A 27,945-nucleotide genomic window follows, 5' to 3' on the forward strand; every position below is an offset into this window, starting at 1 on the left:
TGTCTACACCAATCAATCAGGCAGGTTAAATGCACCACTGCATGGCACAGTACCAGGTCTGGGAAGGCCATACCACCTTGCAGCTTGGACATCAGAAGAATCTGAAAACTAATTCTTGGGGAATCATTGCCTAAAGTGTATATATTCAAAGCGAAGCTTCAATAACAGCTTAGAGGATATGCGAACAGGGAACGTCCCTAATAAATATAGTACTGTATAGCCTATGGGGAAGGGTCACATTTAAAGCTTCCGATTTTTGCAGATCGATCTTAAACTTAGAAATATTGGCCTAGTCCTTCAGCTTCCTTAATAAATTGGGGATGGACGTTACCGGAGAAGTAACATAAAATAGCAGATCTGCATATGCTGCCATTTTGTGAGAGGTATATCCTATAGTTACTCCTGTTTTGTTTGGGTTGGACCGAACGCGTCTTAAAAAAGGCTAAAGCATTAAAAGAAACAGTAAAGGTAAGAGTGGGCAGCGCTGCCTCGTGCCGTTAGTGACTGTAAATGGATCAGAAAGGATACCATTTGCTCGTACCCTAGCCGTAGGGTTAGAATAAAGGGCTCCTATCCAACTAAAGAGCCGTGGTGGGGTTCCTATATGCATCGGCATTGAGGTAGGCCCAATCCAACCTATCGAATGTCTTTGCAGCATCTGTAGATAAAAGCATCATAGGAATTTGATTAGAATGGACATAATAAACTATATTAAGTGTACGAACGGTACTGTCCCTGGCCTCACTGAATGGCAAAAAAAAAACACTTTGGTCACTATGTATCATGGAGTCAGTCTACAAGCTATAATACTGGAGAAGACTTTAAATCATTATTTAATAGAGATAAAGGCCTGTAATTTGCACAAAATTGGGTATCCTTCTCAGGTTTGGGGACAACAGTGATATGAGCAGCTAGTGTATTCAATGCCAGAGAGTCCAACTCTGGAATGGCTTTAAAGGCCAACTGCGATTGGAATTTTTTGTAAAAGGCCAGACTCAGGCCATCTGGGCCCAGGGCCTTACCTGTCGCTGCCTGGGAGAGTGCTGTTTGAAATTCTGACAATGTGATTGAGGGGTCCAATGATTCCAAGACCTCTGCCGGGATACATGGGATTCTGCAGGATGTTAAATATTCCAGAATCAGCTCTGTAGCTGGGGGCTGTTGGCCATGAGAATCCGACGGAGATCTAAGATTGTACTACTTCTGGTAACATAGGCGAAATGAAGCTGCAATATCCTTAGAGGAATGCTGTGCTATGCCTGCCGGGAACAACACGGTTGGCTCATATATCTGGGATCTTTTAAACCTAATCGCGCGTGCCAAGGCTGCCCCACACTTATTTGCGTATTCATAGAAAAAGCCCTTAAACTTGGCCAATTGTGCTTTCACCTTATCATTACTTATAGTCGCTTTCTCGCAGTTCCTCCATCGTGCGGCCATGCCCCGTTACATCTTGTTTGTAGTTTGTACAAACTCTTATTTTACTAAATAAAATCATTGAAGTGTTAAAAAATATGGTTTCTTGCCACAACAGGTGCTTTTCACAGTATACCAGTAAAGCCAGCTTGATGAAAATGTGGAAAATAGACTACAACTCCACCATATGCACAATTCTTTATATTTACCAAAATTAAATGAAAATGTGTTCTTATATTTTAGTTTTCATTTTTTAGTCCTGAATAAATAAAGCAAAGGTAAACACAGACAGAGCTTTAAACATTAAACGCTGCAGTATTCAGCAGAATTCGTATCCATGCCAGAAGATCGCTGTTGTTTAAGCATAAAGTAATATCTACTTTAAAAAGAATCCGATTTGGCTAGAAGAAATAACAGTGCTGTTTGAAGGTCACTTGATCAGTTCGGATACAATAATCATCAAGTCTTTTGTCATTACTGATGAAAGATGCGACTGCATAAGCCTATCTTAAGAGAATTGTAAAAACATCAAAGTATGATAGAAGTGGCCTTATCATTATTTATTTTGGCTTCTCTGTTCTCACTAGCAGAATCAAATCTGAAAGTTATGTTGTGGGACACAAAGAGTAAAATTGCCTACAGACAAGACATTTGAAATAAAAGATTCTCAATGGTAATAATGCTTAATTTTGTTTGAAAATTCAATTAAGACACAGCATGAGTGTCCGACATAGACCTCAAGTACATGGCATAACTTTTTTATGTAAAAAGTAAAAGTAAAAAAAAATTGAGACCTTCCTAAGTAAGGTTTAAATTGAGGTTTGTTTTAATGATGTAAACAATTGTTTTTACATTGGAGAGCTTTAATAAATCAGGTCCATTATCAGAAAGTGTTGTAGGAAAATGTGAACTCATCAGCCAAGAAGCTGCGAATAGAGCACACCTGGACAAAAAATTTAAAACCTTAAGGCTAAGTCAAAGGCAGAGAAAAGGAAGTTTCTACAGTAGAGCTGACATCCCAATTTCCCAAAACTCAACATCATTAAGCCATTTTAGAGAAACTACAAACATACAGCTCATGCTAGACAGCCAAAGAATTTACTTTTTAATTTATTTTAATGGGCTGCTTTACCACATAGGAAAAAAGAGGCCACATTCACAACCATCACAAATCTGCAAGCTGTAATTTTTTTTAAACAGGTAATACCAAGTATTGAAAGCATGCAAACATTTGAACAGGACCATTGCATTATTTTTCATTTTATTTTTTGTTTCATGTTTTTGCTATTTTCCAATGTCTAAAAAGCGAAACCTCTTAAAAAACACACACAAATATTTGTAAATACCCAAAAATAAGAAGAGGCACCTACTTTAAAAACACAGGAAAACTACTTGAACATAAACTTATGCACAAAATGTGTCTGTCACTGTTAACAATCAAAACAATAACCAACAGAAATGGCAATAAAATTATTGACAATAAATACATGTTAATGATATATGACCATGGTGGGAATATTAGATTGTGAGCCTCTTTGAGGGACAGCTAGTGACATGACTATCGACTTTGTAAAGTGATGCGTAATATGTCGGTGCTATATAAATACTGTGTGATAATAATTGGGTTATTTTTCATCATTTATTTAAAAGGACAAAAATACGTTGATCTTTTGTGCATTACTGTTGGCCACCAGCTAATGACAGTGTCCTCACGGTATATGTTTATGTTGCAGCCCAAGATTGTTTATAGATATATATGTATATATAATTGTATGTGTATATGTGTGGGAATGTTTGTGATCTGTTTGTCTTTGTCAAGCCACCTAGACCACCTAGGGGTTCCAAGGATTTCACACAAGGGACAATAGACAAACAGACCATCAAACAAAGGCCAGGAAACAGATACAGTTCCCAAAATAGGGATGATTAAAATTAGGGCCTTTTAAGGGGTAATTATTCAAGCCTGGGGTCAATGGATGAATAGCTGGACAGATGGGTTGGGGTGATGGTCCATCTGGGACCTTTTGCTAAAAGTTTCTAATAACCAATCCTTAGCTAGGGGAATGTGCCAACCAATAGGTGTTCTACAGATCACACCCTGCAACCGATCCAATATCCCCTTATGATACCTAATGGGAAGCAACTGTATAAAAATGGGAACTGAGAGGATGGAGCTTTCTTCTCCTGAGGGTCGCTCTCTTCTTAGTCTCTTCTGAGGTAAGCTCTTATGGAGCTCCTTTCTAAAGGCTGGCTCCTGAGGTACCCAATAACATCTTAGCAAGAAGCTATAAGATATTTCTGAATGCATTCCTATACGTGTGTGTTTATATTAATATTTTATTGCTTTGGTATATTGTAATTTAAAGATTATGTACTAAAAATTATTAGATTACTACAGGGGGTTACCTACTAACAACATTATTTTTATTACCTGTATATTTTGTTCCTATCTCTATATCAACCAATATTGCTGTGCATTTTATGTTTTAACTTTTTCCTTAACCACCCTACCGCTAAACCCGACCTTGGTTCAGGTTAAAAAAAATTGCAATTATCGATAAGCCCGAACTTTTCTCACTATATGAAAATACAGTGAGAAAAGTTTGGGTTTATCGATCACTTACCTGGTCCCAAAAAAATGTCATGAAAAACAGTGTACCGCTTTTGGTACAGAAATCTAGACATCAGTGTAACGCCCAGGTGGTTAATTAAACAGTTTGAATGACCAGCTATTATTTGTGCATGAACCTTCATTTATTGAATTTATATGTGCATTGATAGGGTGATATAATATTCATATTTATGCAGATAATATTCATAATTAACAAATATGTAACAAACTAATGATGTCTCAAATTGCAAGAGTTTGCTATACACTCTACATAAGACATCATCATCTAGTGGTCTGACTAAAAAAAGAAAGATTTCGTTTCTAATGGCATTGTAAAAAAATGTGGTTTCTTTTAAATTAGAAATTACACAATACACACATTCCAGTATTAGACAACCATTAATATACAATAAACCATGCTGACCTAAAGCATAACTTCTAAACAAAAGAATATTACATTTTGAGCATTTTAATATGAAATTCAAGATTCTTTCTTACTAGTTGATATCTACTTGGTTATTACAGTCTTTGACTAGAAATAGCCACAAACTATTTTTCTAATATTAACTAATATTCTAATTCTGGCAAGTGTCAATGGCTGTTGAGAAAATTAGAAACACCACAATTATAATTTTAAAAATTACAATAGGAGTCATTTTGTGGCTGTTTTGGATACAAATTTTGCTTAGTGGAACCTTTGTGAAAGTCATAAATTGTGCAGTTGTCAAAAGGATGAAAAATTTTGTTATAGTATCTGAAAAGCAATATATTGCTTCCCTTTAACAATTTTTCATAGCAAGCAAAGAATGTGACTTTGGTCTTTTCCCAAGCAATATTTAATTTGCTTCACATAGCAATTATGTAGCTTGAGCAGTTTCACATATTTCTGAAAACTTACACAGTCTCCATGGACTTTCAATCATACAGTATGCATATTACCAGTAACCAGTAGATAAAATTGACTTGTTTCTTTAGTCAAGCGTTTAAAGAAGTAAAACTATTTATATAACATGTATTTCTCAGGCACAAGTGAAACTGCAACTTTTATGAGTTCTTGACATTTTTATGCAACATTGAAAAGACAACTAAACTCTAAAACAGGACTTTTTTCATACACAAAGCATGAAAGTAAAATACACCAAGACTCAATTTTCCTTGCACTTAAATAAGTATAAGGAGAGATTTATTGAAACTTATGCCTGATAGTAGGGATTTTTTAGGTAAAAACAATCAACATTATCTATGAAACATTTTCTAAGTATTGTGAAAATACATTAGTTTTACAGTGACCTATATACAGAATACATACATAAAGGGTAAAAACAATCATGAATTTGAGTGTAAATCAGTTTTCTAGTCTTAGTGACCTTACACATTTAGAAATTATTGCTTCGTTAGGGGTAGATAAGACTGTAGTTCACAGATACTCAAAATGTTGTGGGAACAAAATCTGAATCTGCACATACATACTTTAGTAACAGAATAAGTTAGAAACTTGGACTTAAGCAAAATTCCTGTGACCACTAACACCTCCCCTGCTCAGAAGCAAGCACTTACGAACCTACAGTACATTCAAATTCTCATATTACACTCAAACTTTTAGATAAGGGAGGGAATATTGTCCTAATGGATAATCATAGCTATGAAATTTGGGCCTTAAAATTCTCACAAAGAGAGACTGGTATAACCTTATATCAGCAAACGTTCTAACCAATTTTTGTACTCAGAGTTGTACCCTATTATACAATAAGCCTTTACTTCAGACACCAGAGACAAAACACCAGAGATTACACTGGGGAACAATTTTGAACAAACTTTTTGTTGACTTCAATTTTTAAGCTTATTTTCTTTGAAATATGCGGATTCTGAAAGTGCAGTTAGTTTTCTTCTATGACGTCATGTTTTTCTCTATTGCTTATAATAATGCGATTACTGTAGCATGGATTTGCATAGGCTATTCATTTACACGCAAGACAGTGTGGTCAGAGGTTGTGCGCTGCTCTACATAGTGAATAATTAAAATTTATTTTTCTACTTACACACATATTTTCTTTATTTCAGATCATGTCTTGCTCTGTTGTTTCTCATTTTAAGCGCCTAAACAACCCCGATTCATTTTGTTATATATGTGGCAGTTTCACCATTCCCAGTCAAAGGGCCAACATCAGCACATTTGTAGAGCAAGCCTATTTAGCATATTTCAAAGGTAAACTTGTTGATCAAGATAAGTCTTAGGCGCCTCATAAGGTGTGCAGTGTGTCGAGGGTGTACACAAGTGTAAGATCTAACTCTACATACAAATAACCCTGGGGAATGCATTTTTTTGTTAAGGATCCAATTATTTTCAGATTTTAAGCACCCCCATGGTACAGAAAAGTATGCACAACCCAGCGGGACGATCAATTATATCTGGGAGTTTGCTTGATACCATCTAAGGGCCAGTTATTGGTGGACCTACATCTTAGGCTGTTTGTCACTGATCTACCATTCCTCCAAATGAAATACAATAGAGCTTTTAAAGATCACTGACTGCCAAAAGGTGCCAAAAGATACCACACTAGCCATAGATATTGAGGCATTGTATTGTAGCATTCTGCACTCCAAAGGATTAGAAGTGATTGCCTCCTTTTAGACTATGCACAGGACAAATAATTTTACTACTCTTAAAATACATACTTACACACAATGTATTTACTTTCAACAATGGTTATTACCATCAAGTTCAAGGTATGGCTATGGGCACAAAGTATGCTCCTACTTATGCAATTTTTACTGGAGGATGGGAGGAAGCTTTTTTTTTTTGTCAATCTGAACATGCTAAAATACTCAAAACATATCCTATCCTATCATAGGTACAATAATGATGTCCTTGTTCTGTGATTAGGCTCCACTAAGATACTGGAAGAATCTTTCCAATACATTCAAACAAATAGTTTCAACCTGAAATTTACAGTGGATTGTTGTTAAGGAATCCATTACTTTCTTGCACATACGCATCTACATTCAGGAGCACAGTACACTCTTCCACACTATGGAAACAACGGGCAATACTATATTTCACAGTGCTCATCCCATACCACTAACAAGAAGTATACCCTATAGCCAGTACCTAAGAGTTAAAAAGGGTCAATATACAAACCAAAACACACATTTAACTGCCCAATCATAGGAGTAGTCTATATCTTTTTATGTAGGTGTGCCTATTTTCATATAGGTAAAAGCAAGAGCCTTTAGGAAACAAATCTATGAGCATGTATATTACATCATAAATGGTAAGATCAACACATGGGACAGATTCCACAAGGACACTATGCATAACTAACTCTGATATGATTGAATTCCTGCCTCCAATCATTCGAAAACTATCTTTGGAAAGTTGTGTTGATACTAGGCTATTTGGAATATTTAATATAAGTATTCCCTTGGACAAAAATACACAGAATAATGTGTTTATAACTTCTTCTGTTACTAAATTGACGAAAGTCTCAATGTGGGGATTCATTGATAACGGAGGGTAAAAAAAAGGCTGTATATTTGTTCTTACAACATGTTGTATTTCAATCTATATATAGCTGTGTAAACTATAGTTTTTACTACCCCTAATGAAGCACTATTTGAGAAACACGTTGGGTCAGAAAGACTAGAAATCTAGACTACACAGACTTATCGACTTCATGATTAGGTTCTATTGTATTTAACCTTGATTGATGTATTATTTATAATAGCTCACTGTAAAACGTACGTATTTGCACAAAAAATTTTAAAGTATGCTTAGAAAAATATTCCTAGATATGGTGAATATTTTTGCCCCAAAAAACCCTACTACCAGGATTATCCTTCAATAAGTCCCCATGACAATACATTTTTTCAGACTCGAAAGATATGTTTAGCTTGTGTATATTACTTTACTCTGCATTATTTCACAGTTAGTGGGTATCATGGTATGCCTAGGTTTTCCTTTGTCTCCTGCAATGCATAGCACTTGGTGTCATTTGGTGATTTCTTTTTATCTTCATATTGGTTATGTAGCTTCCTTCTGACCTTATTAAAATGGGCAATCTAACAACTAAAATATGGTTTACATACATATATAAAACAAAATGCACTTTCTTTAAAGTATGTCATTGAGAAAAGCTAATAACTCAAAACTTATTTATTAAAAAAATAATTTTAATATTTCACATATATAACTTCAGGGAAGAAAAACAGAAACCTTGGCTACAAAGGAGAACTGTGCCTATTTTGCCTTGCATATTTGTGAATTGCTTTGTATGTAAACATGCCCTTCAAGCTCAATAAGAAATATTTATTGGACTGTGACACATAGCGTTATCTAGAATGTATATAATACTTGTGTTACTCCAGTAACAGCCAATAGGCTCAATTCACAAAACCTTAATACATATATAAGGATCTTTTTTCTTGGACAAAGAAATGTAATTTCTGAATCTATTGCCCTATTAAAATGGGCAAAAAAAGAAAACTCTGCAACCATGCCTTCAGTAAACTTACTTTCCTTTAGGTCAACACAAGCAATCTTACCATTGCAATATAGTTGAAGAAGCCGAGGGTAGAACTGATCATAAAGATCAGCAAAAAGAAGAAGGCAGAGTAATTATAGGTTTGTGCAGCCCTAGTACATACATTCCTTGTATTAAATAATGCCCCTGAAACAAGTTACATGAACATCTTTGCAATGCAGTTCAGGTAGGGAACAATATTACCCTACCTGATAATCCCTGCTTTTGCATGCATGACAGCTTTCCCATGTAGTGTTTTTTATTAAACTGACAATAACTGAAAAGCAGCTGGGACAACATTTTGCACAAAAATTTCTGGGATGTAACATCATTTTTTGTGTGTTAAATATTCATATGTATGGAAAAAAGAATTTGTTTGCTGGTGGCTAAATGTTAAGGTTGAAAAATAAACACTCTGAAAAAAGACATCAGAAATGTTTTGGTGTTACGAAAAGTACAGAATAGTAGGGCTTAAAGAGTTGCACATTTTAAAAGGTGTAGATAAAATGGAATAGTATAAAAGTTTTAAATGTGGGAGATGGTCCTAGGTGTATTATGGCATTAAAAGCTACTGTCAGACAGGGAACAACAACTGACCTCACAAAAAGTCTTCTGGATGGGGTACTTCGGTAGTCAAACCTACAGAATACTTCCCTAATTCATGGTACATAGCCAAAAACATTTGCAGGGATTCAAGGAATTTTAGCACTGGACAAGTGAAAGAAAAAAAAAGATCTAAAGATCAAGTAATAATTATCTGTGGTTACAAGGATGGTATACGATTTTTGTGGCGTCATTGCCAAATGCTATTGCAGGTGCACTTATTTAAGGCTTACGAAAAAGCAGAACAGATATAACAAATCCAATATTTTCCCTCTTGCAGAGCACATGCCATAAGCAGTGTCACAACAAAGAATTCCTGCCATTCTGCAAGAAGTCAATAGAGAGTTACAGACTATCATTGATCCTAATGAACCTTGTTACATTCTTTGATGTAGCCCCATTTAGTGAAAAAAATATTTGCTATTACAAACCTCAAACCAAGTCATTATCATACTTGCACAATGAGGCACAAGGGCAGCAGTTAACCTAAATGAATAAGCTACAATAAAATAGGTGTGTGGTTTGCATTTTTCTCCAGCGCCAACTACACTGCATATGCATTTTAGAAGGAAGTTATGGTGCCATTCACAATGAAAATTAACTGCAATGTACCACTAAACATGATGTGCAGTACCACAACATAGTTAATATGAATGGGCCCTAATCTGTCCTCCTGTTTTAAAATAAAATGAAATTAGCACCACAAATATAATATAAATATGTTAACACATTTCATGTCAGGCTAAGTTTTTTTTTTTAGATATTTTTATGGAGCCTAGCTATCCTAATTACACCTTGGGCGAAGCAAGATGGACAAGGACAATTTGGCAAAGAAGATATGTATATAGTGAAAGACTGTAAAATATTACTCACAGGTGAATTTGAAGCTGAACTCCAAGCAGATAGGAGTAGGGACAAATTATTGCACCTCCAAAATTTTGTAGACTGAATTTCTTCTTTTATTAAGGTAGTGTAAGGGTTATAATTTAACATGGTATTTAACTAAGAAGATTACTGACTGTATTTGGTAATGACCAAGTTCTCTAAGTAGACATTTAGATAACTATTTTTTTTTACTAAACTAAAATACTGGTTTCACCTTTTTCATCCTAGTTTGCACCTCAGTATTGCTGATCTTCTACAGCCACTTCTTGTCTACTTGTTGACCATGCCAATGACAGATACATGTAATCATGTAAATGACCCCTACTGTGGAACAATCCATGTAGTGTAGTGGTTTATGTACAGTGTCATTGGGGAGTAGTGTCGAGAGAGTTTCCTTAATCCATATACACTGGTTACAGTGTACAGGATCTGTTATTATTGCAAATCTATTAGCCAAAAGAAATATGTATAATAGAAGATTTTATCCATATTTCAATTTCAGACTAAAGACGAACCTATACAAAAAAGTTTATCTTAATAAACCTCCTAATTTTTCCTGTTTAGGCTAAATACCAACCTAACTTGTTTTTACCTAAATACCTCACTACCAGACATACGTGAATCGAATTCCTTAGCAGTACACAAGTAAGTGTGAACCTCCTTTTATAATATTAGCAGTAATTTACCCAATACAGTTGTGCACCACAATTACTTGATTTTGAATTGATACATTACATATGCGTACCAAACATGGGTTACTTATTATTAATCTTATATAACTTATATACAAGTGTATTCCTAACCTTGACAACATATGTCAAATACTGTAATTTATTATCTAAGTATGATTATTAACAGATTATATGATTTTGAATGTAATTACAAATTTTCCTATGTATTGTATCTGTTGCATAGACTGTAAAATTCATCACCACTTACCCTTGAGGAAGCCTAAGTGGCGAAACGCGTAGGGTCTATAAAAAAACCTATAACGGTTCAACGAATATACGGTAGGCAATTGTATGTATAATATGTGAAACCTCATCATGGTATAATGAGTTGGTGGGTATGTATGATGTTTGTCTAATTATGTATGGATTATGGTATACTACCTTTTTTTTTTTTTTTTTTTTTTTAACATATCTTGGACTCCAAAACCTCCTCTTTTCTCTTTGTCTCTTCTACAAGCTTGAGTTATATTTGAAACTATAGGGATGGCCACCCTACTATCACTCTAAGGCAGATTAAGAGGGAAAATCCTTTATCTTTATCTAGAATTTAATTTACTCAACTAAACGGACTTTTAATTTGTACAAAAATAATCTACTAATATATAGTATACTAATATATAATTAAAAAAGGTGGTTAAGGTGATTATGTGCAAACTTTTTATTTATTTTACTTATTATTTACTACTTTTGATAATCATATGCACAAAAATATAGTGTGACAAAACAAATTGCAACTACCATTCTAATTTTAAAGGACCATTTTTTGAGCAAAAATGCATATTTATCATATGCAAAAAATGAAAAACTTTGCTCTGGCAGCTAAAAAAGTTTACAGAAGCTGCAGCCTTAAAGCATACCTAAACTCAGAATTTTCACTTTACATAAAAGGGTAGAGAACCCTTATATGTAAGGTAAAAATTCTGTTTTTTTTTTTTTTGCAACACAATTTAGAAAAAAAAAAATTTTGGTGCAGCAACGCGCCCTAATTCTCGGCTACCTAGGTGGTCGAGAATGAAAGAGAGCGCAAAGCCTCTTGGGATACCTACATCAGGCCTCCCGGAAGGCTCTTGGGCGCTCCTACTGCGCATGCCCGAGCATCTCGGGCATCCGCAGAAGTAGCCTTTTTTGCTCAAAGAGAAAAATTTGCCGACCTCACGCATGTACAGTGAGATGGGCAAATTTTATTTTCATCCTATGTCACCCGATCTTGCACCTAGGTCAGGTGATGTAGGATGAAGAACCCGGAAGAGAAGACGAAGATGACAGATGCCTAAACAATGCGGGACCAGATGCTGGACACCCCCGGAGTGATCGGACTGTCCTGCAGGGTTTATAGGTGTTTTTTTGTTTTTAGTTTTGAGTATAGTTCCTCTTTATAGACTCAAAGATGACTTAATAACTTTTAAAATTACACTATAAAACTAGGAGGGACTTATACCATGTAAAAGTTTAGAGTTTAAGTGCTATACTGGCTATATTGGCTAACTTCCATTATTTAAAATTATTGAAGTTATCAAGATCCTTTGGGGTCCTTTTTAGGGTTTTTACTATTACACTTTTTGCCTAAATTACATTAAAGCATTATGCAACTTTTTGCATAAATTACATTATAGTAAAGATATTTTAGATTTTTGTGATTGGGTTTAGTTCTACTAATCTCTTTAAATGTATACACAGGCCAGATAACTCTAGTCAACTACAACAAAAATACTGAAATAAAAGGTTATATGACATCATATCATATCAAAATACATTTAATCCCAACATCTAGCCAGGCAGCATTGAGTACTTAATGCACACTTTTCCCATTAAACAGCACAGGACACTTGAAACATATTACATTGCTCAAAACCCATCTGTTTTAGGAAACAGTAAAGGACAATTGAAGAGACTATATGCATTGGTGAGATGACTTTTGTAAACTATGCACACATTACAAATATTCATTCTTCAGTTTTGCTCTATTGCATCTAAGTGAACACAACCATATCACTTTAGCGTGAACCATAGAGAACATCACTTTAACAAATATACTCAATGGAGCACAGCTTCTTTGTTTCTACAAAGATATCCAATAAAGCATATCAATCTTGCAAATTGAATTGAGCACATTGATGTTGCTTTAACAAACCAATGTTAATTTCCCAATCTCACTCTTTGTATTGAACCTAGTGGAGCAGACTACAAGACAGTGCTCGTTTCAACTCCATTACATAAAATGAAATTAAAATGTATTTTTGTCTTTCAGGAAAACATTCCTGTTCAGCGGTTGTGGAAAATAAAGTGATAACAGAACCATAGCTGATTTACCTTGAACGAAGAGAAAAAATAAAGAAACCAAATGCATCACTAAACAAAATGACAATTTGTACCTGTAAAATCAACTCATTATTCTCAATAGACATTTGTTATTAAAAGAAAAAAGGAAATGAATATGAAGCTGTACTATATTTTAGACAGTTTGCCTTTTAAAATGACACCCAAAGTTAAAAGAAAAAAAAAATGTTAATGTATTTTTCCATTCACCTTTTCGGCCTTATAAAATCTAACATTTTTATAAATTATTAATTTTTCTCCATCCTTGTCTCAACAGTAACCTCCTACATATAACTACGTTTTTAGCTGATACCTCCAAACTGTCTACGGATCATCTCTATCAGCAACCCTGGCTTATTTCTGCAAATATTACTTTTCCTTGCCCAATGCAATGTCATTCTCCCTATTCCTGGCTCAGTGCAAATGTATCTGATAATATCATCCTCCTTGGCTCAGTGCAGTGTCCCTGCAAATATGCATTACTCTAGTCCCGAATCAGTACAACCCAGTGCATCATTCCTGCAAATATCACTGTTGCTATCCCTGGCTTAAGGTAGTGTATTTGCAAATATCAATCTTTTATATCCTTGGCTCACTGTTGCGTTTCTGCAAGTATGCAATATCCATTTGCTGGTTCAGTGCAGTGTCTGCAAACATCACTCTGCCTATACCTAGCTCAATGCAGCATTCCTATTCCTGCAAATACCACTGTCTCTATCCTTGGATCAATGCATTGTCTCTGCAAATATCTTTCTGCATATTCCTTGTTCAGTGAAGTCTCTTTGAAAACACCACTCTCCATACAAAGCAAACTACAACATAAATTCCACATAAGGTACAGAAATGAGATCTACAAAATGTAATTTGGTGCATGAAACTCTCAGGCGACACCCCACAGACCTCTACACAGATGACTACCAATGAGCTAACCAATAACTGAAACAGCAATTTGTGGAATGCAATGTGTTATTTTAATATTAGTTTAACCAATTTTATGTTAGGTAAGAGTTCTGCGTTATTGATTTGTGAAATAAAGGGAATGTTTTGATAATAAAGCTCTACAAAGTACGAAACTTTTCTTTTAGGAATACAGCTGACGGAGGTGGCACAGCATTTGCAACATTGGGAGTGCATATGATACAATCACAAAGTAAAAAAACAGTGTGAATCAACAGAAAAGCTCACTTGAAGCTGACAATGTCTGTCAAATATACATATTGATCACGTGAACTATTGTTAAAGTTTGCTGTATAGCAGTAGTTTGACTTCTGTTATTGGTTATTCAATAAGGACACACACCCAGTTTCTTCAGTATGCTGGGCTATAAATTCAGGGATTCCACTTAAACACCTCCGAATTTTATATAACTTTTTAAAAACTATGTATTATGTCTCCATGCATGTATTACATTTTCTACCCTAAACCTAATTTGGACTCTCCTTTAACATTTGTTTTTTATCAGCTAAGTGCCCACACTTGGATGAGCAGGTTGCTCGTGACAAACTGATATTCTGGCAGTGTTGTAACACACAGGCAAAAGATCAGGGTCGAGAGCAATATGTCAGGATGACAGACCAAGGCTATACCCAGAAAAGCATTATGAATCTCATTCTAGGAGGAATGCATATTTGAAAAACCTGCCATACCATCCCCATCCTGCATAATCAAGAGGATAAAATAGTTTTAACATGAATTGTTACTCTCTCTTTGCATCAGTAATACTTGGGCAGTCCACAAAGTATCTGACAAACACTCAATAAACTACCAATATAGCTTAATCTGTGATAGATTACAAATAGTCCCACTGGTTTAGATTCATGGTTTGATAGACCACAAAGACAGCGGGGTATTATTCATGCCTGAACAATTAGGTGTACTGTTTGGGGATACACTCTGTGAATTGTTTTATGAGTTTTACATAGAATTACCTTTACAAAATTATTTCTATTACCACTGAGAAAATGAAAGTAAAAATACTCCAAAAATGTGTTTAATTTTTAAGAAGATCTAAAGCCACTGGTTTTCACAGTTTTTGCAAAGTGAGGCTCAAATGTTAACGTGATCCTTTATAAAACATACTGTTGTTTTCTGCAATATTTTTATGTATACAGTGGTACCTTGGTAAAAGTCCTTAATCCGTTCCAGATCCTTGGAGTTATACTAAACAGGACTTATACCAAACAAATTTTTCCCATAAGAAATAAAAGGAAAATGATTAATCCGTTCCCATGAAAAAGAATCCTATTGATATTGGCATATTATACCTTGATGGGGCTTAATGAAATAATTTAAACACTGCTTACAAACTAAAATACATAAATACAAAAGAAATTAGATGAAATAAATGAAAATTTACCCTCAATTTACCTTGCTGAGAAGAGTCAAGTGCCTATTAGGATGGTGCTGAGAAGGGAGGAGGAGGAGATGTTATGTAATTCACAGAAAGTTAAAGCGGGTTGATTACTGAACGGTAGCAACTGGCGTACTGACGCTGGTGGGCAGTTGTGGCTTTGTCTCAAGAGAGGTAAAAAAGGGTAGCGTGCGGTGTTATGACTCATTTTTACCCATACAAGTTCTAGCACAAAGGTTGTATACCAAGCTAAGGTTGTATACTAAAGAAAATTTTTTGTATCCGAACAGGACTTATACCAAGTTGGACTTATTCCAATGCAGACTTATACCGAGGTACCACTCTACTGCCTTTTATTACACTGTGTAGTGTATGCTAGATTTAGTGCAAGACTCGTAATAGTCACAGATTCCAGTGTGCATGTTTTAGCTCCCAATCAAACTCTGAAGCCCTCAAATAGCTGGTGTCATAACTGATCTCATGTGCAGTGCTATGGGAACTGCAGATCTAAATAATGGGTAAGATGGTGTCCCCTTTGGCTGCTAAAGAATAGGATTATTAAGTTCCAATTCAACAGCTGCCGCAAATTAAAAAGAAAGAAGATTCATTTAAAAATTGTAAGTTAGAGGAAGCAAGCAAAAGTTTTATGCAGCCGACTCATCAAACCATTCTTAGAACAAAGAATAAATCCAGTAAAGTACAGAAATGGTTCTTAAACTTTTCAATCTGAGGATCAACGTTAATTCACAACATTAATGACAGAACTTAAGAAGGAAATTACCAAAATGTAATGAAAAGCCAATAAAAGACAACTGACAATAGGTAAATAATAATAATAATAATAATATTTTTAATAAAACAAAACAATAAAATACACTTTTCTAATCGTGTATAGATGTTTTCTTTTCTAATTTGTAAAGCATGACATTGTAAGGAGAATAATGTAGAGAAGGAGCAAACGCTGGGTGTGACTACACTGTGCTACAGTAGAAGGGGCTTAAATTGGTACAGTTCACTAGAACCTAAGCCTACTCATTAAAGACAGACATACAATATGTAAAGAATGCTAACCTCTGCACCTCCTTTGCACCACTACCCCTATATTGCACCAGACTACTGCAAACTTCTCCAACCACTCCACCTGCCTCACTCACTTTCGCATCCCCAGCACCCCTTACACCACTTTTCCATCCTGTTTCTTTCTTGCAAGCAGCTCTTCCCAATGCTTATGATTGCAGGCAGCAATGCTGGTGGATGGCAATCAACCCCAAACAGGACTGTGAGTCATACTTTCAGAGCTAAAGTTAAGCCTAAGGTGGGAGGAGGGTTGAACCCAGTTTGCCCCTTTAAACGGGTCAAATTCAAAAATCAATAAAGTCATTGCAGGCTATGTTTTCGGGTTTAAATTAAATACCAATATAGTGGGAACGTTTGCTTGGCTTTTTTTTTTTTTTTTTGCCATTTTAGTGATGTTAAGTATTGGTTTGTTCAGCAAAACTTCAACAAAATTCCTCTGAATCTTAATATTCAAACCACTACAGATAAGATTATAAAACAAAAGTCCACCAGATATGTAACACTGTGATTCCCTGTGAACATCTTCTGAAAAAATACAGGGATTAGTTTGGGACAAAATAAGGTAGTAAGGTACCACCAGAAAAGAAATTTGAAGTTTTCCAAAGCTGCAATTTTGAGAGAACATTTCACAGTGGAGGCCCAAATGTCACCATAGTTAATTTCAATAATAGAAACTCCTACATCTCCCTTCCAATGTTGCATATAGTATGTTTTAGGATAGGAGTTTAGCAAAAACTGCAAAATTAAAATGGGGTTCTTTGCAATATTGTTGGTCAAATCCTGTAAGCATTATAGTGGAGGAATGTTGTTTATCTAAAAAAGCTTTGAAAGCGTTGAATTTGGATATACCGAAATATTTCAGCAGGCGATGCCTCGTATGTATCCCTAAAGTACTGGAACAATTTAACACTTAAATGACACAAAAGAGTACATATTTACTTATTAACCCTTTTCTAACCACCACTTAAAAGCATTTGGAAATTCAAAACCTGGGGGAAGAAAGACACCTGAATACAAGATGGTGGAAAGAGAGGTAAAATGAGACCACATGAAAATTCTACAGAATCTAACACAACACAAGAATGTTGTAAAGGCAGACTGAGACCAGGTAGAGGGGAGAAACAATAGCAGTGTTCTTCCTAGCCCCTTTTAGTCAAGTGCACCATCCGGCTAAGTGCACATACTTTTCAGTAGCTACCTAAAAATAGCCAGGTGGTTACTGAAAAGTGATGGGTGGTGCACTCAGGGTCTGCCACCTGCCTATAAATACTTCCCACTAGGCTTTAAAAAATTTCTGGGCAGAACACTAAATCAACCATATCACATATCATAACAGTACCATTAGAGTGGAGTCCTTACAGGCATGAAGCAAAGCAAAAGAAGCAATATGAGCTGCAAATTAATTTGAAACAGGTAACCCTAACCCACCATTTTTTAAAGGTAGCAGAGGGATCTTTTTTTTAAGCCTGGGACACTCAAACAAGATGTGTATAGAGATTATATTATTCCCCACTCTACTTGCAATAAAGTAGTAAAGGAATGATAAAACGTAATTATACATTTCTGATCTATTATTAGCATCCAAAAACACATAATTAGGACCCATTTACACCAGTCAGGTCCAATGTACCCCCAAATTGCATCCACAGCCTGATTGTCCATGGCCAATCTCTTTTAATAATGGATTCAAAGTTTCAATCATAGAGGCCTAGATTAACATGCAGGCATTAACTAGTGCAGTCCTCTTAAAAAAAAAAGGTGTGTGTGTGTGTGTATCCAAAAAAGGTATAAAATACTGAATTGTATACAAACATGGCATTACAATGATTAAGAAAGGGGGGATAGGTAAAATTAGGCAGATTAAACTTCAGCTTTAAAGCAATCTATTGTGTAAATCCACTACATAGACCTAAGATCTGAACCTTCTACATTTTTGCTAGCAAACTACACAATAACATGTGGTAGTGTGCTACTGCAGGCAGTGGTGTAGTGGACAGTACTGCAGCACACCATGGCACATAATGCTACAGAAGCACAGTTGTGTGAATAGACCCTACAGAACATGTCAAGCAAGTGAACATAGCTATTTACCTTGTTACTAAAAAGGAATGAAACATATTGCATTTGAAAGCAAGCTGTACCTTGGGTATAAGGGAATTAGCAGCAGTACAATCACATATTATATTATAACAATGTTCTATGTGTGAGAGAGCCAGATGTAATAGAAAATAGAATGAAAAAACACAAATAACAGGAAAAATCATTAAAGTAGACAAAGCAGAAGTAAAAAAAAAGTCTGTCTTGACAAAGATCATTACTTGAAATAGAAATAAGTTCAAATGAATGCATTTTGCACAGCGCCTTAAGTCAGTGTTCTGAATTTTGATTCTAAACCTTGATAATAAAATAGTTTTAATTGAGATTATAGTCCGTGGATTCACAGTCCGTAATTGTTGTTCTTCTGCAAATTAATTTGTTTATGTAGTCAATCTTTAGTGGATAAAGGTGGTTTTCACCTTTGCTGAATAAACATAGCAGAACACAGAGCAGCAGAGCAACACTCTCAGCTTCCTGCCAGTAAGAAAACTACATGTTCCAATGATTCCTTACATTGTGTATCATGGATTATGAATAGATAATGAGTTGTAGCCACAAGCATTAGGGATGTGATATTCTCTGCAAAGGTTAAAAGGCATTTGGGTATTAGTAATAACAGAACGCACATTTTAGTATTACAGCAGAAAGGAATATATAATTAACACCTTAACCCTTTTTGCTTTGATGCCCCTAAAAGTTGGATGATTGCTTTAATGGAGTTTACGCATGTTTGTTAAAGAATCACATAATTGTGCTAACCAACACACTACATTGCATGCAAATTCATGAATCAGATACATTTGTAGTTGTTTAATGCACGGACTGCAAACGGTTAATTTAATATCAATATTTATCTCAAAATGACGCCAAAACATGGAAGTTTGGTTCTTTTTAAAAATGTTTCAAGGTTTTAGGAAACAGGAATGGATTTCAAGGCTAGAGATAAAGTAGTACCAACCAATTTTGTCAAACTAGCCTATACAAGTCTATCAAAACTCCTCTGAACAAGTAAGCTATCTATTATTACTAATACTATCCATCTTTGCAAGTTACACAGGAGGAGACGGCACACAGGGAGGAAGAATGATAAAGCTGCACATGCATTTGGTAATTCAAAGTGAAGACTACAAATGAGACGTCTCATTAGCTGGAGCAGATGGATAAAAATTAAAGGCTGAATCGCCAACTTTTAATTTCCCAGTAGCCAGGAAGAGCTTGGAGTCTTGCAGAGTACGACTGTTGAAAAACCAACATGAAAAGATTTTCTCCATCTGTCATAACACATGCCGAAGTGAAATACAACTACCTCCCACGGTCCTTTCTTCAGCAAATGGCAAGGATATGTGGAATGTGTATTAAACACAGGAATATAAAACTGTACCCATATATAGTCATTTAAACTGTTTTTACATTAAGACAGTTAGCATTTAGGCAAAAGAAAAAAAAAAAAAAAAAAAAAAAAAGATATCATTCGTCGTTGTTTGTCTTCCAGTGAGCTACCACTAACAGTCCTGCCTGTAAGCCCCATATACACAACTATATTTAACATAAAAATCAATATCCTCTATTTGAAATAAAGGTATTTTTTTCTGAAGATCTTCCTGAGGAAAAAAATGGAAGAATCCATTTAAATTTCTTTATGACCAAATCCTTGAATAATTTACTCACACGTGTATAACACATTACAGATAACTGGACATTGTACAATTATTAAAATGACCTCTGTATCTTAATCCTTTCTTCACAGGGGACACTGACGCTTAGATCCCCAGAGCAAATTTAGCAGTGCCAGAATAAACTGAATAACATGACAGCAGCTAAAAATATATAGGGAGAGCCAGAGTGGATTTCAGGCTAAGAGAGAGCCAGAGTGGATTCCAGGCTAAGAGAGAGCCAGAGTGGATTCCAGGCTAAGAGAGAGCCAGAGTGGATTCAAGGCTGAGAGAGAGCCAGAGTGGATTCAAGGCTGAGAGAGAGCCAGATTGGAGTCCAGGCTGAGAGAGAGCCAGATTGGAGTCCAGGCTGAGAGAGAGCCAGATTGGAGTCCAGGCTGAGAGAGAGCCAGAAAGTTCAAGGCTGAAGAGAGAGCCAGAGTGTTCCAGGCCGCACGAGAGGGAACAGAGTACCAAGAAAGCCAGTGGCCAAACAGTACTACAAAGTTGTGAGTTAACAGTTCTGATATAGTGTATGTGTTAGGAAGAGAGGGCACCAAGTGAGGCAGCCAGATGCCCAGCCGGGCTACTGTTTTTTTTTTTTTTTTTGGTATAAAGTTGTCGAGTGTGTGCTGTAACACCTGGCTAAAATAAATACTGCTGTTATTTTGGACTTTTGGAGTCTGCTGCCCCTGATCTGTAAACATCTGTAAGCATTCCATTACCATGAGCAACCCCGAGTAGCAACCACACCATATATAAAAAATTGTATGTATGTATGTATGTATGTTCCACCATCACTCGAAAACGCATGGAGACATTTCAACCAAACTTGCCATACATATGACCAAGACTCATGTGAGTGCACCAGTCGTCTTTGTACAGCGCTGTGCTTTATTTGTATGTTATGTGTGTATGTCATCATTCCGAAACGCATTAACACATTTCAACCAAACTTGCTAGACATATGACTCAGACTCATGTTAGTGCACCGCTGATCTTTGTGCAGCGCTGTGGTATATGTTAGAGCTATATTTGGCTTGTGTGTGGCTCAGTGACGGTGTGCCTTTTACTTACATTTTTTTTTTTTGGACTCTTTTACAAATTTCAGGCCTGTAATAATGCCTTTGAGAAAACGTAGGGCAATTAGCAGAGTGCATTTAAAGGCAAAAAAACATGCGATCAAAGGAGCTCTCTATGCAGGTTAAACAAGCCATCCTTAAGCTGCAAAAACAGAAAAAAATCCATCCAAGAAATTGCTACAGAACTAGGACTGGCAAAATCTACAGTTTGGTACATCATGAGAAAGAAACAATGCACTGGTGAACTCAGCAATGCCAAAAGACCTGGACGTCCACGGAAGACAACAGTGGTGGATGATCGCAGAATCATTTCCATGGTGAAGAGAGACCCCTTCACAACAGCCAACCAAGTGAACAACACTCCCCAGGAGGTAGGCGTATCAATATCGAAGTCTACCATAAAGAGAAGACTGCATGAAAGTAAATACAGAGGGTAAACTGCAAGGTGCAAGCCACTCATAAGCCTCAAGAATAGAAAGGCTTGATTGGACTTTGCTCAAAAAAATCTAAAAAAACCCAGCATAGTTCTGCATCAACCTATACCAGAATGATGTGACACATGACAGAAGCAGCCCAATGAATTCTGAGGTGTTCGGAGACATACTTTGCTCCAATCCCACTAAATGCAGTCAAATTGATTGGGAGGCGTTTCATAATACAGATGAACAATGACCCAAAACATACAGCCAAAGCAACCCAGGAGTTTATTAAAGCAAAGAAGTGTAATATTCTTGAATGGCCAAGTCAGTGACCCGATCTGAACCCAATTGAGCATGCATTTCACTTGTTGAAGACTAAACTTTGGACAGAAAGGCCCACAAACAAACAGCAAATAAAAACCGCTGCAGTAAATGCCTGCCAGAGCATTAAAAAGGAGGAAACCCAGCAACTGGTGATATCCATGAGTTCAAGGCTACAGGCTGCCAGCAATGGGTTTTCAACCAAGTATTAGAAATGAACATTTTATTTTCAGCTTTTTATTTCATCCAATTACTTTCGAGCTCCTGAAATGAAGTGATTGTGTAAAAAAAGGCTTTAGTTCCTCACATTTTTATGCAATCTTTTTGTTCAACCTACTGAATTAAAGCTGAAAGTCTGCAGTTAAACTGCATCCGAGTTGTTTCATTTAAAATGTATTGTGGTAATGTACAGAACCAAAATTAGAAAACATCTGTCTCTGTCTAAATATTTATGAACCTAACTGTACATAAATAAAAACAATTTATTCATATTTCCAATGTCTCAAAGTCTCATATCAATGTCTTATATTTCTCAGTGTCTCAAACACTAGACATGCAACACTAATACAATCTTACATCAATATCTTCAAAACGCATCTGCAATTGCTCACACTAACATCCACATAAAAACAAAGTCACTTTTTTGGTCACTAATTGGTCACTTTTTTGCTTGTTGTTAACTACTTGTTAAAGCAAACATCTAATCAGCCAGTGACATGGGTACAAATCAGTGCATTTAGGCAGGTAGACATTGTCAAGTTAACCTGCTTAAGTTTAAACAGCATTAGAATAGGTAAGAAAAGTGATTTTCATGACTTTGAACATGGCATGGTTGTTGGCTCCAGGTGGACTGGTCTGAATATTTCAGAAACTGTTAATCTTCCAGGATTTATACATTAGAAAAACTCCAGGTTTTTCCAAAAAAAAGAAAGAAAAAAAAAAGGAAAACCTCTAATGAGCAGCAATCAATCCATGGTATCTGGGACTATTTTTCGAAGACATATATGAAGCAACATATAGTTGTGTCCATAACTGGTAAATTCTATTGCATTTAGAGTTGTTTGTACTTACATATCCTTTGATAAAGCCATTTGAATACTATAAAGTGTTGAGTGAAATTTGGCTCCCGTGACAGATGATATATAGAGACAAGTTTCCAAAGGAAACCTATGTATCTGACTAACAAATGTATTTTGGAGCCATGAAAACGTATTGAATACATGGCACTGGTTGAATGTGGCAACATAGTATGCATCTTTACCTTTTAATTGTTGTGAGTAAAAAAGGAAACTTTTAAATACCATTTTGTTTGTAACAATCCTTTGTGGCCAACACAATCCTTATTTTCTATAAGAAACATACTTTCTATTGCAGTTTTCAATATCCCCCAACTCACATTGCCTCCAATATTTCAAGACATCTAAAAAGAGAATTCTTTCCCCCCCCCCCCATGTTTTTGTGTATTCTACAGTCATATTTATGTCACTTTTATACTTTTATGAACCTTCTTAAGTCTCCTGTGTTTAGGCTCAGACAGTTCGATTGAGTTGGACTGTACCTTACCTATTACTCTCTTTGTTTTTATATCTATAGAGCCCAGTTGGGTTGGATGCAACCATCTTTATTTTTGTCACCTTGTATCTGCAATTAGTTTGTGCATTTTCCTCTGCGATATCCAGAGCAGTATACACCAATCCCACTATCTAAGCATCTTTTCGAGTGTTTGTATGTTACTGTGTGTTATTTATATAAAACTGAATACAGTCAGACTAAAAACAGAATGTTCCAGCTGATTTTGGAGTTTTGGCTTTAAAGGTTGAGTTTCACTACACTAGAGAGTTTATGTATTCCACTCATAACTGAACCAGGGAACTAAAAAATAATCTAATGACTTAAAAATCTCAAACCTAATATACACAGAACTGTGTGTATACTCACTTCTTTAATAGAAAACATAACGACAGAACAAAAAAAGAATGTAATATAAGCATAAAGAAATTGATTCATTGTATATATTACAACCAATTGCCATCACATTCACAAACTAGAGAGCAGAACGAAAAATACCAGAGGAATGAAAATATAATCAAGTAATACAATAAAAATGGTGTCCCGTTACAGCCTAAAAAGAAGAGAAGCAATAATTGGCAGGTACATTAATCATTTATATTGTTTAGCTATAATGCTAAAAAAAAAAATTCAGTACAGATTACAAGTCATACCTGTCGACCAGCTTTGATTTCTTTAAGCACATTCTCATAACAAACTTCTTCCATATCATGGAGCTGTTGAGTCTGTAAGAAAAAGATTTCACATCTTCATTATCAGGGGGTTTCTTATCAGGGCAGTTATCATTTAAATATATATATATAAAATTGGATGTATGTATGTGTGTGTGTATGTATGTATGTTTCACCATCACTCAAAAACGCATGGAGACATTTCAAACAAACTTGCCATACATATGACTCAGACTCAGGTGAAGGCACCGCTGATCTTTGTACAGCGCTGTGGTATATGTCAGAGGTATATTTGCATGCATGTATGTATGTATTGCTCAGTGACAATGTGCCTTTTGCTTTTTTTTTTGGACTCTTTTACAAATTTCTGGCCTGTAATAATGCCTTTGAGAAAACGTAAGGCAATTGGCCAAGTGCAATCAAAGGCAAAAAAATGAAAACACCATAGACAAGAAAATCACTATAGCTTTATTTGATTCTTTTTCCTGTATAATATAAGATTGCAATAAATAAATACTCGGGCAACGATGGGTAATCAGCTAGTTGATAAATAAAACTATAGACTTCCAAAAACCATTATTAAGATATACTGCATAATTACAGTTTTACAACACTGACGATATTAAGATACATTGGTATACATGAACTTTTAACCCTGTGACCTTAATAAAAAAGCTCTCAGTATACATACATACATTCATACATTTTATAAGGATGGATATCTTCAATGGCTTCTAAAATACTCATAAGTTAAATAGTGCATAACCCTAAAAATAAAAGTTGATTATGTCCTTCTGGTTCCAGAATCTTATAAGCGAAGAGTTGAAAATGAGGCAGTAGAAAATCATTTATAATAAAATAATAATAATGTTAATGATAGGTGGTTTGTTTATCAGTTACTGATGGTCAGCCATTTGAAACAAAGAAAAATCTTACTCATTTATCTCAAGTTATTTTTCTAACAAAGAAAATATAAAGGCATCTTGTGGTGCTTGTTCTTGGACAGGATATACACATGCTTATTATATCAGACAAGAGCCTCCAAGGTAAAGGTATGTTGATGAAAGATGGATCAGGTTTTTCTTGTATTTAAATTGATATTTTAGTGAAGAAAATTAAAATACACTCCTGACCATGTGTCTGGCTCTTTATTGACACTGAAGTTCACTTGGGATTGCAAATGTGGTGTTCCACTGCTTGTACACATTAAAGACTTTTCTACTTGATACAAAAACCATCATATGCAATATTTGCTGATGGAAATTAGCACTGGAGATGTAACTACGGTATTCATTATTAAGGTTCCTTGATTCTGTAGTTAAAAGAAAAGCTACAGGTGTGGGCGGAAACAAATACTAATACACATGGTCTTTATTAATGTGTGTCAGTTTGGGTAGTGGCTTGGACTTGCATATGCTTGCTTGATTTAGACTACAAACTTGCTGTACAAAGCCCTCCTGTAGTGAACTCTGTTTATTGCTTGTTGAATACGCATGCAAACCATTCTTGCACTGTCCCTGATTGTCTATGTCTTGTGCAATGATTTCCACTGCCACTACCAGTTGAGTCCATCCAATTTACATCCTAATGCACTAAGTTGGGAAACAAAGAGACAGACTCTTATTACTGAACATATTGAAGAGGAGCGCGTCAATCAGTTTATATTAGTAAAACTTGACTAGAAGCAATGTAATTGTACCCAACAGCAAACTAATCAGCTTTTGTAAATTGCAAACCGCTTAATCACCTAACACATAAAACAACTGGAGAAGCCTCCCTACCTTGAGGGAATTGCAAAACACAAGAGGTTACTTGAGGACTATCGTTTTTAATTGGGAAGCCCCAAAAGGCCTACTTCGACTTGCAACCTTAAGATCCAAAGCAGTATCCTAAATTCACAAAAGAAATATTAGTCAAGCCTGAGATTACTGTGGCTACTTTGGAGTAGTGTGCATTATTTGGAAACATGACCCACATAACAAATGTATGGTTGCTACTGGATTTGCTTAACCCTGATAAGATTGTGAAATGGAGGGATCATAAGGCTCCTTCTCAGAAAATAACCCTAAAAAGTCTCTAGCAAATAGGTATATCTAAAGTTAGAAGGTCAGAGACCCTGTTTCCTGTTCAGAAGGTGAGGGTACAGTTGTACTTACAAACCATATGTGCACATAAGCAGTGAGCATATTCAATTTGATTGAATTGTGACAATTTGAGTCCATTCCTGATGCATGGCAGAAGGAATAGCTGACAAAGCTTTAAAAATTTCCTGCAAAATGTCTTGGTTGGAGGGTTGTAAATTTGGGAAGTCCTTAAACCTCATAAAGAGATCATCTGTCCAGGGAAAATTGACCAATACGTAGAAGTTGCAAAGACTGCAAAAGACTTATGAGTGTATCTGCAGGAAGATAAAAAGTGTGGACCTCAAAAGAGGATACAGTGCTGAGGCCTCCTCCAAATTCATTGGCTTCTTATCAGTTAGGTATGCTAGGAATGGTATATTAAGAGTGCAAGACTTTGGCCATACCTCTGCAATAGCAAACCCTGGAGGTTGTGGGAAATTCGAATTACATAAGGGTAAAAACGTTGAATGGCTATTAAGGTGGTGATAATGGTGTATCCTATTCCAGGACTTGCCAGCGGGTTATAAAAAAGTGGGTTAGAACAAACTTTAGGTTCATGCTAGGGACTGAGCTGAGGTACGACAGGGGTAAGGGCCATTTCAACACAGGCTGAAATGTCATGTAATTCAAATGAACGTAGGCAAGTGGGAACCATTTTGTGCACATTTGCACACAGCTGCAATTGTTTTGGATCACAGAGCAGCTCCTGGTAACACTAAGATGCTTCTGCTAGCATGGTTGCTTTTCCTCCTCTAGAAGAAAAAAACACACCGCAATCACACTTAAGAGCAAGAAAAGGCAAGTGTCAAACGCTGCAACTGACACACACAAAAAATGCAAAGTAATTGAACGGGGGCACAGCATTATTTTTGACAGGGAGTCTGAAAGGGGTCCCGGAGTGAGTTCATAGGAGATTTTACACCCTGACACTAATAAATTTGCTCTAAAGGCAAAGAATACATATAAATTTAAACATAGAAAATCTCTAAATGAGAAGACTGCATTAAAATGCCCAATTGATGACATTCTCTTTAATATTATTCCTATATTAAAGTCTGTCAAATGGTAAGCCTTTCACAATAGTAAATTATGCCATACAGAATTAAGGTTTTGTGAACAATGTACACTTACCTACTAGGTTTGTTCAAGACAAAAGCATGCAGAAGACAAACATGCAAACATGCATTTCCATAGCTCAAAACGTCAAAATGCCACCCTAGCATGTAAATGAAAACCTCTGAAGTGACTGTCAGTTCATCATATTCTCATTTTTATTATGCTGCACAGCAAAGACCTTATGCTCTGACACTCAGCAAAGACAGCAAAGACCTTATGCTCTGAGTACTATGGAAACTGACTTGACAAAAACTATACCAGCTATAAAGTCAGCTACATTGTTCATTCACTATTCAAAGTCAATTTTCTAGGGGACATTATAAGGTAATAGTCAACATTATGTTTTCAGTTGGCAGTATCTATTTCTTCTGAGAAAGTTACCATAT

General features: G+C 35.7%; 1 protein-coding gene across 1 annotated transcript in view; it reads right to left on the bottom strand.

Annotated features, from left to right (window-relative positions):
- Nucleotides 1-27,945, bottom strand: part of ASCC3 (activating signal cointegrator 1 complex subunit 3) — a 322,696-nt gene that overhangs the window by 173,437 nt on the left and 121,314 nt on the right. The window contains exon 13 of the mRNA XM_072410198.1: nt 24,303-24,374. Coding sequence (XP_072266299.1) covers nt 24,303-24,374 — 72 coding nt within the window. The remainder of the gene's footprint in view (nt 1-24,302; nt 24,375-27,945) is intronic.

The sequence above is a fragment of the Pyxicephalus adspersus genome, chromosome 4 (genome assembly GCF_032062135.1).
Source record: "Pyxicephalus adspersus chromosome 4, UCB_Pads_2.0, whole genome shotgun sequence".
Lineage (NCBI taxonomy): Eukaryota > Metazoa > Chordata > Amphibia > Anura > Pyxicephalidae > Pyxicephalus > Pyxicephalus adspersus.